Source organism: Sapajus apella, unplaced genomic scaffold, assembly GCF_009761245.1.
Source record: "Sapajus apella isolate SASKATOON/1434 unplaced genomic scaffold, GSC_monkey_1.0 scaffold188, whole genome shotgun sequence".
NCBI lineage: Eukaryota > Metazoa > Chordata > Mammalia > Primates > Cebidae > Sapajus > Sapajus apella.
In genome coordinates, this window is record NW_022437128.1 from 41588 (window position 1) to 60707 (window position 19120).

The following is a 19120-nucleotide window of genomic DNA, read 5'->3' on the forward strand; positions in this document are numbered from 1 at the left end:
GGCATGTTTTTATTGCTTTCTCATTTTCTTTTGTGTACAGTTTATGTATATTTTCTTTGTCATTACTATGATATTGTATATAACAATACAGTTATAACAGTCTTGAATTGAAATTAACATAAAAACTCTGCTTTTTTATATATTTTTCCACCCCTCATTTTACATTATTGATGCCACAAATTACACCTTAGCAGGCTGGCAGGCTGGAAAGTCACAATGTTGCAGTATTCAGTCTAAAATTTGTATACCAGCTTGGCAGACTGGAAACCTAAACTGTAGTTGCTGCTATCACCTTGAGGCAGAATTTTTTCTTTTCTGGGAAGCCTCACAATTTGCCCAGGCAAATTGTGAGATTCAAAAAGTCTCACTCACATTTTTTAGGGTGATTTCCTTTTTATAAAATCAACTGACATCAGCTTTTAATCACAACTGCAAAACACCATCATTGCAACATATAAATTTAGTATTTGATTAAATAACTAGGCACTATGGTTTTGTGAAATTAACACATAAGAGCCATTATCCCAGTCCATGCTTGTGAACTTGGCATCCATTAATATTTTTCTTAAACCATAGTTAGTTTCCAAATAAAAACAACCGTAAAGTCACATGTTTGTCAAAGATTATACAACTATCTTCTATCCAACTAAAAACACACTGACCCTTTCCTCAGAAAAAGATTTAAACTGAATGCATGATATGCACTCTTCTCTTTGATATACTGTAACCTAAATACCACATTTAATAAAAGGTAAACCATCATTAATAAAAGGGAACTCTCATTATCACATTTTATGCTTATTACAAGATGATAAGGAAAATATGAAAACAAAGGTATTTCCTTAATGTATGTATGGATACATACACACAGACATAAATATCATTATATAAACATTAGAAAGGGAGGATCCAAGATGGCCAAATAGGAACAGCTCCATAGTGCAGTTCCCAGCAAGAACAATGCAGAGGGTGAGTCCCCACTGCATTTCCAGAAAAATTTTCACAGCCCACACACCAGGAGATTCCCAGGCCAAAAAGTGCCACAAGTTTTCAGCATGATGGTTTCAGCTGGTGCTGGGTTGGCACATAGAAACACACAAATCTGGACAGCCATTTCAACTGGTGTCTGGAATGCCTGGGAGACAGAGCCGCCCATTCAACTGAAAGGGAGGGGGCAGAGACAGGGAGCCAATCTGGCTCAGCAGGTAACACCCCCACAAAACAAGCAATCTGAAGTGCTTTGGATTGAGAATTTCACAGCAAGTGCAGCTGGAGCTGAGACAGTCCAGCTCAGTTGGGGGAAGGGTGACCACCACTACCTAGGCAGTCTGCCACTACCGAGGCACTTCACACAGCAGCTGGACAGAGCCTGCAGCAGCTCAGCAATGCCTCTGCTGGCAGACTGTGACCAGACTACTCTGTGCGGGGCAGGGCATCTATGAAAAAAGGCAGCAGCATGACAGGAACTTATAAATAAAGCCGAACTTCCTAGGACAGAGCACCTGGGAAAAGAGGTGGTTATGAGTTCTGCTACAGCAGACTTAAAAGTACCTGCCCAGCATCTCTTCACTGAACAGTGGAGCTGCCATCACAGCACTTGAGCTCCTATAAGGGACAGACTGTCTCCTCAAGCAGCTCCCTGACCCCCATATTCCCAGAGACACCTCATAAAGGAGAGCTCAGGCTGACACCTAGCAGGTACCCTTCTGGGATGAAGATAACAGAAGAAGAAACTGGCAGCAACCCTTACTGTTCTGCAGCCCCTGTGGGTTATCCCCAGGCAAGCAGGGTCTGGAGTCGACTTCCAGCAGTCCTTCAACAAAGGGTCCTGACTGTTAGAAGGAAAACTAAGAAACAGAAAGAAATAACTTCATCATCAACAAAAAGAACATCCACTCAGAGACCCCATCTGAAAGTCACCAACTACAAAGACCACAGACAGATAAAGCCACTAAGATGGGAGGTGCTGTAATTGCTGCCCAGAGAGAAGGAGGTTGGCAGTGCGAGGAGCTGCTATGGTGCTCAGTTCCCTGGCAGAGCCGGCTGAGCCGAGGCGGTTGCAGCCATGAAGGTGTGGGAGTGGTGCTAAGGATCAAGTATACTGTTTTAAAAAAGAAAACAAAACCTAAGCATAAGGAAGGCGTGTGCCATGTCTATGTGGGCTTCGTGCTGTAGGCTGCTGAATGAAGTCATGGGAACTGGAGCTGTCAGGGGCCAGCAGTCAGGATTTGCAGGAGCCACCGGTCCATTCAGATTTACACCAAACCCTGATTTTTCCACCTACCCTCCAGCAGCTACGGAAGGGCCCAACATAGTTTGCAAAGCCTGTGAATTTTCATTTTCAGTCTTTAGAAAGAAGGTACAAAGTGAAATCACTTCAGCAAACACAGATGATGATGATGACGATGATGAGGATGACAATGAAGAAGAAGAAAATGCGGATGATCAGACCACTGGGCTCTCCAAAGAGAGCCTGAGAGCTTCGCTGTCTGACTTGTCAAGCCTTAATGATGTGGAAGGGTTGAGCATGCGTCAGCTGAAGGAAATTCTGGCTCAGAATTTTGTCAACTATTCTGGCTGTTGTGAAAAATGGGAACTGGTAGAGAAACTAAACCGGTTATACAAAGAGAATGAAGAAAATCAAAAATCCTATGGTGAGTGGCTGCAGCTGCAAGATGAAGAAGACGACAGCCTGTGTCACATCTGCATGGATGCCATCATTGACTGTGTCCTGCTGGAGTGCGGGCACGTGGTTACCTGCACCAAGTGCGGCAAGCACATGAGTGAGTGTCCCATCTACTGGCAGTATGTGATGCGAGCTGTGCACACATTCAAATCCTAAAACTAAGGCTCCCCTCAATAGGGCAGTCACCCCCAAACTTGACCCCAAACATTTCAATGCACAGAAGAAACTAAAAAGTTACTGTTCAAAGGCTGAAGCTATTTTTAAAAATTATTTTCACTACTAAGTGGGGACAGAAAGATCAATACTGAGTTGTGAAAACCTTGGTCCATGCCATGATCCTGTCTGCCTGTGGACATATGAGCTTCCCAGACTCAGCTGGACTTTATCACACATCCCATGAACACTCATTGAAGTCAGCCTGTTTGTGCCATGTGGGCATCAGCTACTGCTGTCTTTGAAGGACAGTTTTCCTGTTCTCTTATTTCTCCTTCATCCTATTTTTTAACGTAAACTGCTCAGATGTTTGAAACCTTTGTCCTCTTTGGATGAGATAAGTGTCCACAAGTGGCTGACATGGAATATGCTGAACAGGGGCTCTTCTGAATGTTCACTTTATTAGTCATGTATATTTTAAAAGTTAACATTTGATGAATGAAAGTTTCTACATTGTTGCTGTTTCTGCGTTTAAACATAATTGGGAACAACTGACATTCTATAGTCGACTGCCAGGGCCTTAAACTACACATGTCCATTTTTGTTCAGGTATAACTTTTTATAGCAAGGGCTGCAACTAGGTTCTTTTATTAGAAGTGTGTGTGCTAAATTCTTTATTAATGTGTAATCAGTTTACACTGTTTTGTATAGTGAAGGTGTATTTTCAGTGCTACCTGCTAGCTGATTTTTAACTTCAGGAATAAAATTAGTTTTAAAAGCAAAAAAAAAAAAAAGAAAAAAGAAACCACTAAGATGGGAAGAAACCAGTGCAAAAATGATGAAATCACCAAAATCCAGAATGCCTCTCCTCCTCCAAAGGATCAAAAGTCCTCACCAGCTAGGGATCAAAGATGGATAGAGAATCAATAAATCTGATAAATTGATGGAAATAAGCTTCAGAAAGTGGGTAATAACAAACTTCTCAGAGCTAAAAGAACATGTTCTAACCCAATGCAAAGAAACTAAGAACCTAGAAAAAAGATTAGATGAGATGCTAACTAGAATAAACAGCTTAGAGAAGAATATAAATGACTTGATGGAGTTGAAAAACACAGCATGAGAACTTCGTGAAGCATACACAAGTTTCACAGCAGAATTGACCAAGCAGAAGAAAAGATATCAGAGATTGAAGATCGATGCAATGAAATAAAACAAAAAGGCAAGAAAAGAAAAAAAAAAGAGTGAAAGAAATGAACAAAGTCTCCAAGAAATAAGGAATTATGTGAAAAGACCTAATCTACATTTTATAGGTGTACCTGAATGTGACAGAGAGAATGAATCCAAGCTGGAAAACACTCTTCAGGAAATTATCCAGGAGAACTTCCCCAACCTAGCAAGCCAGTCCACCATTCAAGTCCAGGAAATACAGAGAACGCCACAAAGATACTCCTTAAGAACAGCAACCCCAAGGCACATAATCGTCAGATTCACCAGGGTTGACATGAAGAAAAAAATGCTAAGCGCAGCCAGAAAGAAAGATAGGGTTACCCACAAAGGGAAGCCATTCAGACTCACAGTGGATCTCTCAGAAACCCTACAAGCCAGAAGATAGTGGGGGCCAATATTCAACATCCTTAAAAAAAAGAACTTTCAACCCAGAATTTCATATCCAGCCAAAATAAGCTTCATAAGCGAAGGAGAAAGAAAATCCTTTATGGACAAGCAATTGATGAGAGATTTTGTCACCACCAGGCCTGACTTACAAGAGCTCCTAAAAGAAGCGCTAAACAAGGAAAGGAACAACCAGTACCAGTCACTCCAAAAATGTACCAAATTGTAAAGATCATCGACACAATGAAAAAAAAATGCATCAACTAATGGGCAAAACAACCAGCTAGCATCAAAATGGCAGGATCAAATTCACACATCACAACATTAACCTTAAATGTAAATAGGATAAATGCCCCAATCAAAAGACACAGACTGGAAAATTTGATAAAAAGTCAAGACCCATCGATGTGCTGTATTCAGGAAACCCATCTCACGTGCAAGGACACACATAGGCTCAAAGCGAAGAGATGGAGGAATATTTATCAAGCAAATGGAGAGCAAAAAAAAGCAGGAGTTGCAATCCTAGTCTCTGATAAAATGGACTTTAAACCAACAAAGATCAAAAGAGACAAAGAAGGGCATTACATAATGCTAAAAGGATCAACACATCAAGAAGAAATAATGATCCTAAACATATAGGCACTCAATACAGGAGCACCCAGGTACATAAAGCAAGTTATTAATAACCTACAAAGAGACTTAGACTCCCACACAATAATAGTGGGAGACTTTAAAACTCTACTGTCAATATTAGACAGATCAACGAGACAGAAAATTAACAAGGATATACAGGACTTGAACTCAGATCTGGACTAAGTGGACCTAATAGACATTTACAGAACTCTCCACCCCAAATCCACAGAATATACATTCTTCTCAGCACCGCATCACACCTACTCTAAAATTGACCACATAATTGGAAGTAAATCACTCATCAGCAAATGCAAAAGAATGGAAATCATAACAAACAGCCTCTCAGACCACAGGGCAATCAAACTAGAACTCAGAATTAAGAAACTAACTCAGAACTGCACAGCTTCATCGAAACTGAACAACTGGCTCCTGAATGTTGACTGGATAAACAATGAAATGAAGGCAGAAATAAAGATGTTCTTTGAAACCAACAATAACAAAGACACAACATACTGGAATCTCTGGGACACATTTAAAGCAGTGTCTGGAGGGAAATTTATAGCAATAAATGCCCACATGAGAAGTGAAGAAAGATCTAAAATTGACACCCTACCATCAAAATTGAAAGAGCTAGAGGAGCAAGATCAAAAAAACTCAAAAGCCAGCAGAAGACAAGAAATAACTAAGATCAGAGCAGAGCTGAAGGAGATAGAGACACAAAAAAACCCTTCAAAAAAATCAGTAAATGCAGGAGCTGGTTTTTTGGAAAGGTCAACAAAATACACAGACCACTAGTCAGATTAATAAAAAAGAAGAGAGAAGAATCAAATAGATGCAATAAAAAACAATAAAGGGGATATCACCACTGATTCCACAGAAATGCAAACTACAATCAGAGATTACTACAAACAACTCTATGCATGTAAACCAGGAAACATGGAAGAAATGGATAAATTCCTGGACACTTGCCTCCTCCCAAGCCTAAACCAGGAAGAAGTTGAAACCTTGAATAGACCAACAACAAGGGCTGAAGTTGAGGCAGCAATGGCCTACCAAATAAAAAAAGTCCAGGTTGAGATGGGTTCACAGCTGAATTCTACCAAACATACGAAGAGGAGCTGGTCCCATTCCTTATGAAACTCTTCCAAACAATCCAAAAATAGATAATCCTTCCCAAATCATTTTATGAGACCAATATCATCCTGATACCAAAACCCGGCAGAGACTCAACAAAAAAGGAAAACTTCAGGTCAATATCCATGATGAACATAGATGCAAAAATATTCAATAAAATACTAGCAAAGAGACTGCAACAGCACGTAAAAAAGTTTATCCATTGCGATCAAGTAGGCTTCATTCTGGGGATGCAAAGCAGGTTCAACATATGCAAGTCTATAAATGTAATCTATCACATAAACAGAACCAAAGACAAAAACCACATGATTATCTCAATAGATGCAGAGGAGGCCTTCGAAAAAATTCAACAATGCTTTATGCTAAAAACTCTCAATAAACTAGGTATTGATGGAATGTACCTGAAAATGACAAAAGCTATTTATGACAAACCCACAGCCAATATAATACTGAATGGGCAAAAACTGCAAGCATTCTCTTTGAAATCCGGCACTAGACAAGGATGCACTCTCTCACCACTCCTATTCAAGGTAGTATTGGAAGTTCTAGCCATAGCAATTAGGCAAGAAAAAGAAATAAAGGGTATTTGATTAGGAAAAGAGGAAGTCAAATTGTCTCTATTTGCAGATGACATACTTGTATATTTAGAAGAACCTATCATCTCAGCCCAAAATTTCCTTAAACTGATAAGCAACTTCAGCAAAGTCTCAGGATACAAAATCAATGTTCAGAAATCACAGGCATTTCTATGCACTAACAACAGACTAACAGAGAGCCAAATCACGAGCAAACTCCCATAAACAATTACTACAAAGAGAATAAAATACCTAAAAATACAACTAACAAAAGATGTAAAGGACCTCATAAAGGAGAACTACAAGCCACTGCTCAACGAAATAAGAGAGGACACAAACAGATGGAAAAACATTCCATGCTCATGGTTAGGAAGAATCAACATTGTGAAAATGGCCACACTGCCCAAAGTAATTTGTGGATTCAACACTATCCCCATCAAGCTACCAATGACCTTCTTCACAGAACTGGAAAAAACCACCATAAACTTCATATGGAACCAAAAGAGAGCCTGCATAGCCACAACAATCCTATGCAAAAAGAACAAAGCCAAAGTCATCATGCTACCTGATTTCAGACTATACTACAAGGCTACAGTAATCAAAACAGCAGGGTACTGGTACCAAAACAGAGATATAGACCAATGGAACAGAACAAAGGCTCTGTAGGCAATGCCACACATCTACAACCATCTGATCTTTGACAAACTTGACAAAAATAAGCAATGGGGAAAGGATTTCCTGTTCAATAAATGGTGTTGGGAAAACTGGCTAGCCATGTGCAGAAAGCAGAAACTGGACCCCTTCCTGACATCTTACACTAAAATTAACTCCAGATGGATTAAAGACTTAAACATAAGACCTAACACCATAAAAACCCTAGAAGAAAACCTAGGCAAAACCATTCAGGACATAGGCATAGGCAAGGACTTCATGACTAAAACACCAAAAGCATTGGCAACAAAAACCAAAAAGAGAAATGGGACCTAACTAAATTCCACAGCTTCTGTACAGCAAAAGAAACAATCACTAGAGTGAACCAGCAACCAACAGAATGGGAAAAACTTTTTATAATCTACCCATCTGACAAAAGGCTACTATCCAGAATCTACAAAAAAAAAAAAAACAAAAACAGATTTACAAGAAAACAAACAAACAAACCCATCCAAAAGTGGGAGAAGGATATGAACAGACACTTTTCAAAAGAAGACATATATGAGGCCAAGAAACATATGAAAAAATATTCATCATCACTGATTATTAGAGAAATGCAAATCAAAACCACACTGAGATCCCACCTCATGCCAGTTAGAATGGCAATCGTTAAAAAATCTGGAGACAACAGATGCTGGAAAGGATGTGAAGAAATAGGAACACTTTTACACTGTTGGTGGGAGTGTAAACTAGTTCAACTATTGTGAAAGACAGTGTGGCACTTCCTCAAGGGCCTAGAAATAGAAATTTCATTTGACCCAGCAATCCCATTACTGGGTACATACCCAAAGAATTATAAATCATTCTATTATAAAGACACATGAACACATATGTTCATAGTGGCACTGTTTACAATAGCAAAGACCTGAAACCAACCCAAATGCCCATCAATGATAGACTGAACAAGGAAAATGTGGCACATATACACCATGAAATACTATGCAGCCATAAAAAATGATGAGTTTGTGTCCTTTGTAGGGACATGGATGAATATGGAAACCATCATTCTCGGCAAACTGACACAAGAACAAAAAATCAAACACTGCATGTTCTCATTCATAGGCAGTGTTAAACAATGAGAACACATGGACACAGGGAGGGGAACATCACACACTGGGGTCTGTTGGTAGGGCCAAGGGAGGGACAGCGGGGGGGTGGGGAGGTTTTGGGGGGATAATATGGGGAGTAATGCCAGATATAGGTGACAGGGGGATGGAGGCGGCAAACCACATTGCCGTGTGTTTACCTATGCAACAGTCCTGCATGATCTGCACATGTACCCCAGAACCAAAAGTACAATAAAAAAAATTTTAAGTAACTAAATGTATTCATTAGGAATAAATATGAATGTAAATAACAAAAAAAAATCAGAAAGTAATACTCATAACATTTACCATCTATATTCCTGTAACTGGTCACATTGCTACAGCTGGTTACTTATTTATTTATTTATTTGAAACAGATTGTTGTTCCGTTGCCCAGGCTGGAGTGAGTGCAGTGGCATACCTTGGCTCACTGCAACCTCCACCTCCTGGGCACAAGTGATCCTCCTACCTCAACCTCCTAAGTAACTGGGACTACAAGCACACTACCATGCCTGACTAAGTTTTTGTATTTACTTTCACTAAAGATGTAGTTTCAGCATGTTGCCCAGGTTGGCCTCACATTCCTAGACTTAAGCAATCCACTCTCCTCAGCTTCCAAAGTGCTGAGATTACAGTCATGAGCTACTGTGCTGGCCATGACTAGTATTTATAAATACTTTTTTTTTCTTAGCTGACCATCCTATATTCCCATTGCCTTCAGCAATCAGGTTTCTTTTCCTGCTTGAGTGACTCAAACCTTCATTCCTGAAGTTTATGGGTCATTAGTAGTCCTATCTGACTTGGGCTGTTATAATTTATATTGACTTTAATTATAGGGCAGAGTATTACTAAGAGATGCTCTAAGAGATCTTCTATGTTCCAGACATAGTCTTACTTATTGCCACTATGTAGTAGCAGACCAACTTCCCCCCTGATGACCAAAGCCATTCACCCAGACAGTGCAGTAATTCCTTCCTTTGTTTGCTGATTCAGAATCATAAGGAACTGAAGGTGTCTTAGCTTCCAGCTCAATGGAATCATTTCTGTGTCTCCTGAGGGAGCATTCCTCCTTTTGGTACACTTGTAGATTCTGGTCCTGTTCCTCCTGACTGGGCAGGACCTCCCAACCAGGGTCTCCAGCACCTCCTACAGGTGTGTTCAGGCTGGCAACAGGTCTGTACTTTTCTGGAACAGACCTCTCAGAGGAAGAAGCAGACTGCCATCTTTGCTGTTATGTAGCCTTCACTGATGATACCTCCAGGTACTGGAAAATCTGAGGCAACTAGGGACTGGAGAAGGCGCCCAGCAAACTGCATCAGCCCTACAGAAAAATGGGCAGACTGTTAAAAGAGAGAACAAAAGAAGAGAAAAACAGAACCCATTCAAAGGTCAACAACTTCAAAGATTGAAGGTAGATAAGCCCACAAAGTTGATAAGGAATCAGCAAGGAATGTTGAAAACTCAAAAACCCAGCAAGGGTTTGGAACCAGGCTAAGGTTGAGATGGTTGAAACAACAGAAGTGGAATTCAGAATACAGAAAGGAATGAAGTTCACTGTGCTAAAGAAGTGCACTGTAACCCAATGCAAGGAAGCTAAAAATCATTATAAAACATTGCAGGAGCTGACAGACAAAATAACCAGTATAAAGAAGAGCATGACCAACCTGACAGAGCTGAAAAACACACTACAAGAATTTCATAGTGCACTCACAAGTATTAATAGCAGCATAGAGCAGGTGGAGAAAAGAACCTCAGCACTTGAACACTGGCTTTCTGAAATACAACAGGAAGCCAAGAATAGAGAAAAAAGAAGAAAAAGGAATGAATAAAATTTCTAAAAAGTGTGGGATTATGTAAAGAAACCAAACCTAAGAAAAATTGGTGTATCTGAAAGAGATGGAGACAATGGAACCAATTTGGAAAACATTTCAGGATAACATCCATGAGAACTTCCCCAGCATAGCTAGAAAGGCCAACATTGAAATTCAGAAATGCAGAGGACGCCAGTAAGTTGCTTCATGAGAAGATCATCTCCAAGACACATATTCATCAGATTCTCCAAGATTGAAATGAAAGAAAAAAATATCAAGAACATCCAGAGAGAAAGGCCAGATCACCTATAAAGGGAAGCCCATCAGACTAACAGTTGATCCCTCAGTGGAAATCCTACAAGCAGAAGAGACTGAGGGCCAATATGCAACAGTCTTAAAGAAAAGAATTTCCAAGCCAGAATTTGATATCCGACGAAACTAAGCTTCATAAGCAAAGGAGAAATAAGATTCTTTTCAGAAAAACAAATGCCAAGGGAATTCATTACTACCAGACCTCCATTACAAGAACTCCTGAAGGAAGCACTAAATATGGAAAGGAAAATCAGTTACCAGCCACCACAAAAACACACTCAAGTATACAGACTAGTGACACAATCAAGCAACCACATAAGCAAGTCTGCAAAGTAACCAGCTAATATCATGATGAAACGATCAAATCCATACATATCAGTATTAACCTTAAATGTAAATGGGCTAAATGCCCCATTTAAAAGACATAAAGTAGCAAGCTGGATAAAGAAACAAGATCTATCAGTATGCTGTCTTCAATATACCCCAAACATGCAATGACATACATAGGCTCAAAAAAAAAAAAAAAAAAAAAAAGATGGAGGAAAATTCACCAAGCAAATGGAAAGCAGGAAAAAAGGCAGGGTTTTAATCCTAGTTTCTGACAAAACAGGTGTTAAACCAACAAAGATCAAAAAAGACAAAGAAGAGTATTACATAATGGTAAAGGGTTAAATTCAACAAGGAGATCTATCTATCCTAAAAATATATGCATCCAATACAGGAACACCCAGATTCATAAGGCAGGTTCCTAGAGACCTTCAAAGATACTTGAAACCTCACACAATGATAGTAGAAGACTTTAATACTCCACTGAAAATATTAGACAGATCATGAAGACAGAAAATTAACAAAGATATTCAGGACATGAACTCAGCCCTGGATCAAATCGCCCTGATAAATATCTACAGAACTCTTTACCCCAAAACAACAGAATATACATTTTACTCATTGCCACATGGCACTTACTCTAAAGTGGATCATACAGTTGGAAGTAAAACACTCCTCTTCAAATGCAAAAGAATTAAAATCATAACAAACATTCTCTTGGACCACAGTGCATTCAAATTCAAAATAAAGATTAAGAAAATCACTCAAACCATACAATTACATAGAAATGGAATAACTTGTTCTTGAACGACTTTTGGGTAAATAATGAAACTGAAGCACAAATTAAGAAGTTCTTTGAAGGTAATGAGAACAAAGATGCAACGTACCAAAATCTCTGGGAAACAGCTAAGGCAGTGTTAAGAGGAAAATTTATGGCATTAAATGTTCGCATCAAAAAGTTAGAAAGATTTCAAGTTAACAACCTGAAATCACAACCAGAAGAACTTGAGAACAAACAGCAAACATATCCCAAAGGTAGAAGGCAAGAAATAACCAAAAAAATTAACTAAGATATTGTCTCCTCAAGGAGACAGAGAAGTGAAAAATCACTTAAAAGATCAACAAATTCAGGAGGTTTTTTTAAATTAATAAACTAAATAGAGCCCTAGCTAGGCTAATAAGGAGGAAAAGAGAGAAGATTCCAATAAATACAATTAGAAACAATAAGAGGAACATTATAATTGACCCTACAGAAACACAAGCAACCACCAGAAAATATTATGAACACCTCTACACACATAAACTAGAAAATCTAGAATACAAGGATCAACTCCTGGACACATACGCCAGCCCACCACACTGAACAAGAAAGAAATTGAATCCCCAAACAGACTAATAATGAGTTCTGAAATTGAGACAGTAATAAATAGCCTACCAACCAATAAAAGCCCAGGACAAGATGATTGACAGGTGAATTCTATTAGATGTACAAAAAAGAGCTGATACCATTCCCACTGAAACTATTTCAAAAAAATGTGGAGGAGAGACTCCTCTTCAACTCATTCTGTTAGGCCAGCATCATCCTGATGCCAAAATGTGGCAGAGATACAACAACAACAGTAAAAATAACTTCAGGCCAACATTCTTGATGAACACTGATGCAAAAATTTCCAACAAAATGCTAGCTAGCTGAATCCAGCAGCACATCAAAAAGCTTTATCCAACGCAGTCAAGTAGGTTTCATCTCCAGCATGCAAGGTTGTTTCAAAATATGTAAACCAATAAATGTGCTTCATTACATAAAGAGAACTAAAGATAAAAACCACATGGTTGTCTCAGTAGACACAGAAAAAGCTTTTGATAAAATTCAACATCTAATCATGTTTTTAAAAAGCTCTAAATAAACTAGGCAATGAAGGAACACACCTCAAAACATTAAACACCGTCTGTGATAAACCCACAGCCAAGATCATACTGAGTGGGCAAAAGCTGGAAGCATTCCCCTTGAAAACCAACACAAGACAAGGATGCCTTCTCTCACTACTCCTATTCAACATAATATTGGAAGTTTTGGCCAGGGCAATCAGGCAAGAGAAATAAATAAAAAGTATTCAAATAGGAAGAAAGAAAGTCAAACTATTCCTGTTTGTAGATGACATGATTCTATATCTAGAAAAACCCATAGTCTCAGCCCAAAAGCTTCTTAAGCTGATAAACAACTTCAGCAAAGTCTCAGGATATAAAATCAATGTGAGAAAATTACTAGCATTTCTACACACCAGCAACAGGTAAGCTGAGACCCAAATCAGGAATGAACTCCCATTCACAAATGCCACAAAAAGAATAGAATAACTGGGAACAAAGATAACCTGGGAGGTAAAAGATCTCTATAAGGAGAACTGTAAACCACTGTTCAGAGAAATCAGAGATGATGCAAACAAATGGAAAAACTACCTATACTCATGGATAGGAACAATCAATATCATGAAAAAGGCCATAATGCCCAAAGCAAAGTATAGATTCAATGCTATTTCTGTCGAACTACCACTGACATTCTTCACAGAACTAGAAATGTGAATTTTTCATGTGAATTTTAAAATTCACATGAAACCAAAAAAGAGCCTGAATAGCCAAGGCAATCCTAAACAAAAGGAACAAAGTTGGCGGCATCACACTGATTTCTTTTCTTTTTTCCGTTTTGTTTTTTTTTTTTTTTTTTTTTTTTTTTTTTTTTGACACAGTTTTACCCTGTCTCTCACACTGGAGTACAATGGTGCAATCTCTGCTCACTGCAATCTCTGCCTCCTGGGTTAAAGCAATTCTCATGTCTCAGCCTTTCAAGTAGCTGGGGTTACAGGCATGCACCGCCAGGCCAGGATAATTTTTTGTAAATTTAGTAGAGATGGGGTTTCACCATGTTGGCCAGGCTGATCTCAAAGTCCTGACCTCGTGATCTACCTGCTTCAGCCTTTCAAATAATGAGATTACAGGCATGAGCTACCACACCCAGCCTACCCTATCTGATTTCAACTATACTTCAAGGCTATGGTAACCAAAACACCATGATACAGGTACAAAAACAGACACGTAGACCAATGGAACAGAACAGAGAACCCAGAAATAAGACCACACACCTACAACTATGATCTTTGAAAAACCTGACAAAAACAAGCAATGGGGAAAGGATTCCCTATTTATAAATGGTGCTGGTATACCTGGCTAGCCATATGCAGAAGATTTAAATGGCACCCCTTTCTTACACCATATACCAAAATCACCTCAAGATGGATTAAAGACTTAAATGTAAAATCCAAAACCGTAAAAACACTGTAAGACAACCCAGGCAATGATATCATCACCTACAAACTAGGACACTTTACTTCTCTTTCATTTGTAAGTCTTTCATTTATTTTTCTTGGCTTCATGCTCTGGCCAGGACCTCCATAACATCTTTGCTGTTTTCCTGTTCTTAGGCAGAGAGTAATCAATTTTCGTCTTCAAATATGATGTGAGTTGTTGTTTTACATATAAGCCATTTATCAAATTGAAGAACTTGCCTACTATTCCTATTTAATGATAATTTTCATCACAGATAAGTATTGCATTCTATTTTTTATTAATTTATTTTTTAACTTTTAGGTTCACTGGTACATGTGCAGGCTTGTTATCTATTTAAATTGCATGTCATGAGGGTTCAATATACAGATTATTTCACCAAGCAGGTTACAGGCATGGTACTTGATAGGAAGTTTTTAAATCCTCACTCTCTTCCCATCCTCCACCCTCAAGTAGGCCTCAGTGTCTAGTGTTCCCATCTTTGAGTCCACGTATACTCACTGTTGAGCTCCCACTTATACAAGAGAACATGTGGTGTTTGGTTTTCTGTTCCTGTGTTAGTTAACAAAATAATGGCCTCTAGTTCCATCCATATTGCTGCAAAGGACATGACGTTGTCCTTTTTTATGTCTGTGTAGTATTCTGCAGTGTAGATGTGCCACATTTTCCTTATCCAGTCTACCATTGCTGGGCATTTAGGTTGATTCCATGTCTTTGCTATTCTGAATAATATTGCAATGAACATACACGTGCATGTGTCTTTAAGGTAGAAAGATTTTTATTACTTTGGGAATGTACCCAGTAAATGGATTGCTGGGTCAAATGGTAGCTCTATGTTCTTTGAAAAATCGCCAAACTGCTTTCCATAATGGCCAAACTAATTAATTTGCATTCCCACTAGCAGTGTATAAGCATTCCCTTTTCCCTTCAACCTTACCAGCATCTGTAATTTTTGACTTTTTAACAATAGTCATTCTGACTGCTGTGAGATGGTGTCTCATTGTGGTTTGGATTTATATTTCTCTAATGATTAGTGTGTTTACATATGCTTATTGGCTCTGCATATGGCTTCTTTTGATAAATGTCTGCTCATGTCCTTTGCCTAATTTTTAATGGGGTTGTTTGTTTTCTGTTTGTAATTTGTTTAAATTCCTCATAGATTCTGGATATTAGACCTTTGTTGGATACATAGTTTGTAATATTTTCTGCCATTCCGTAGGCTGTTTACTCTGTTGATAGTTTATTTTGCTGTGCAGAAGCTCTTTAATTAGGTTCTATTTGTCCATTTTCGTTTTAGTTGCACTTGACTTTTGCCATCTTCATTTGATACCCCTAAAAAAATTTTTTAATGTTATCATTTTTTCTTTTTTTTATTGCACTTTAGGTTTTGGGGTACATGTGAAGAACATGCAAGATTTTTGCATAGGTACACACATGGCAGTGTGATTTGCTGCCTTCATCCCCATCACCTATATCTGGCATTTCTCCCCATGCTATCTCTCCTCAACTCCCCACCTCCCCACCCCCAATCTCTCCCCCATTTCCCCCCAACAGACCCCAGTGTGTAGTGCTCCCCTCCCTGTGTCCATTTTTAACCCTTTATTTTAGTTTTGAGGTAAATGCCAGCAGTTGAGGTAGCACAGTGAGGTGCAGGCACATTGGCTGGTATGGGGTACCGCCAGGAGTGGGACTGTAGTGTTCCTGTGCAATGCTTGTGCCAGCAGTGTTGGTGACAGTGGGGGTGGAGTTGCTGGTGTCTGTCCTGGCACTGGCGCAGGCAGTTGTGACAGCGAGAAAGATTGCTTTAACTTGGGAGGTTGAGGCTTCAGTTAGCTGTGATTGTGCCGTTGCACTCAGCTTTGGTGACAGAGTGAGACCCTGTCTCAAATTTTTTTTTTTTTTGAGACAAAGAGTCTCATGCTGTTGCCCAGGCTGGAGTGCAGTGGCACAATCTTGGCTCACTGCAACATCCACCTCCTATGTTCAAGAGATTCTCCTGCCTCAGCCTACTGAGTAGCTGGAATTACAGGTGCCCATCACCACGCCTGGCTAATTTTGTATTTTTAACAGAGACAGGGTTTCTTCATGTTGGCCAGGCTGGTCCCAAACTCCTGATGTGAAGGCATCTGCCCAGCTAGGCCACCCGAAGTGCTGGGATTACAAGTGTGAACCACTGCATCCAGCCTGCTTTTTATTATATTAATTGACTGAGTTGTGTTATTTTATTTACATGTGTTAAACCTAACTTACTTCTCCATAAAAAAATCAATCTGGCATGACATATTGCTCTTTTTATGTTTATTTAAATTTAATAACTTTTTGAATAGAATTTTGGGTTTGGAATCTAGAGACATAGTTGTTTGTGTTTCTTTTTTCTTGTGATTTTGTTGTCTGGATTTTCTTTCTTTCTTTCTTTCCTTTTTTTTTAAACGTAATGTTGTCCTCATAAATTTAGTTGAAAATGGTTGCTTGCTTTAATTTCTAAAAGAGTCTGTGTAAAATTGATGCTATTTCTCAATTATATGTTCCATACAATCCATCAGTGAAGCCTTCTGGACCTGGAGTTTCCTCTATGGGAAGTATTTCAATTACAAATTCAATTTCTGCGATTTATCTCTGGCTGGCACACTTTCTTTTTCTTCTTGGGTCAATTTTCAAAAACCAGTCGGATGATCACCTGCTGAAGGAGCCGTCATTGTCTCGTGTAAATACTTGAGGTTCCTCATCTTGCACCAAGAAGATTAAGGACACTGACACACAAGGAGTGAGTTTAGGAGCAGAGGTTTAATAGGCAAAAGAGAGACAAAGAGGAATAGCTCTCTCTCTTGCAAGAGAGAGGGGATCCTGAAAGTGAATTCCAGCCCAGAATAAGAGTGCCCCCAGATTTTATAGGCAGGCTTGAGGAGGTGATGTCTGATTTGTGTAGGGCCCAAAGATTGGTTGGACCAGGTGTGACTTGTGACTTGCATCTTAAGTGAGGACTGTCTCGTGGGACTGAGCCCTTAAACCTGTGGAGTCTGAGGTGAACTCCAGGTAGTTATTGTCAGAATTGTGTCAAATTCTAGGACTCTCAACTGCTTTTGGATATTCAGAAAATTGTTTGGGTGGAGGAAAATCCCATCACTATCCCACAGAGAGAAACTTACAGTCAGAAAAAGCAAGGAAACATCTACCTTTTCATCCCAGAGGAAAAGATAAAAAATTATCAACATTTATTTCATGACCCTAATCTTCTAAATACAGGTTGCTAGCAGCTGTTCATTGTCCACACGTGGAGTGGTCCTACCTCTAGCCTAGAAGTTAGGATTTTCTTTTAGGCCTCTGAGGGGGGTCACATAAAAACTAATAAACAGTAAAGATTCTTTCCCTAGAAATGTTTCCACACACAAGAAAATATAGATATTAATATAAAACATCAATGTGCACCCAGATCCTCTGAAATCTTACAAACCTGGGTTTTTAAATCCTAGTAAGAGACAATGCCCTGGAAAGATGTGTGAATAATCATTTCACCACCACGCAATGCCACTCCAATAGTCTAGAGTATGAACTGGGATAGACGAACACTTGATGTAATAACTTACTTTCAAGGGAAGGGTGGAAAGATGTTATTTATTAGTCACTGTTTTATTCAGACACTCCGAGTGCCTAACAGGTACCAGATAAAGTTTGAATCACTGCTCTAAGAATCAAACTTTGTCATTCTTTTCCCACCCCTCACACCGAGCACTTGAACCCTCTTCCTACATCAGAATTCCACACTGTCAATAAAAGGAGTCAAACTCCGTAACATATTTGAAGAGATTTATTCTGAGCCATATTTGAGTGACCACAGCCCATGACACAGCCCTCAGGAGACCCTGAGAACATGTGTTCAGGTGGTTGGGGTGCAGGTGGCTTTATACATTTTAGGAAGATATGAGACATCAATCAAATGCATTTAAGACGTACATTGGTTCAGTCCAGAAAGGCGGAACAATTTGAAGCAAGTGGGGGTGGGGGGTAGGGCTTCTAGGATACAGGTAGATTTTAAAATGTTCTGATTGGCAAATGATTCAGCTATTATCAATAGAAAGGAATGTCTGGGTTATGATAAGAGTTTGTGGAGACCAAAATTTAATCGTGCAGATGAAGCCTCCAGGTGGCAGGCTTCAGAGAGAATAGAGTGGAAATGTTTCTGATCAGACTTAAGGTCTGTGTTGATGTTGAATGCTTGTCAGCTTTTCCTGAATTCCAAAAGGGAAGAGGGCATAATGAGACATGTTCAACACCTGCTTCCCATGGTGGCCTGAGCCAGTCTTCCAGGTGAACTATTGAGTGCCCTGGCTGAGGAGGGTGTCCATTAAGATGGTTGGGAGGGGTGGCTTTGAAGTTTATTTTTGGTTTACAACATGTAAAGTGTGTGTGTGTGTGTGTGTGTGTGTGTGTGTGTGTGTGTGTGTGTGGTTCTGTGTGTGTGTGTGGTGGAGTTTTGCTCCCAGGCTGGAGTGCAATGGTGCAATCTCAGCTCACTACAATCTCACATTCCAGGTTGAAGTAATTTTCCTGCCTCACCCTCCTGAGTAGCCAGGATTGCAGGTATGCACCACCATGCCTGGCTAATTTTGTATTATTAGTAGAGATGGGGTTTCACTATGTTGGCTAGACTGGTCTCAAACTCCTGACCTCAGGTGATCCACCCACCTCGGCCTCCCAAAGTACTGGGACTACAGGTGTAAGCCACCATGCCTGGCTTACAACATGTAA

General features: G+C 39.5%; 1 protein-coding gene across 1 annotated transcript; it reads left to right on the forward strand.

Moving 5' to 3' along the window:
- The first annotated feature begins 1970 nt into the window (after window positions 1–1970).
- LOC116543449 (E3 ubiquitin-protein ligase RNF34-like) lies at window positions 1971–2842 on the forward strand. The gene is made up of 2 exons (XM_032268989.1): window positions 1971–2071; window positions 2141–2842. The coding sequence occupies exons 1-2, from the start codon at window positions 2066–2068 to the stop codon at window positions 2840–2842; spliced, it is 708 nt and encodes a 235-aa protein (XP_032124880.1). The 5' UTR covers window positions 1971–2065.
- The last annotated feature ends 16278 nt before the right edge of the window (window positions 2843–19120 follow it).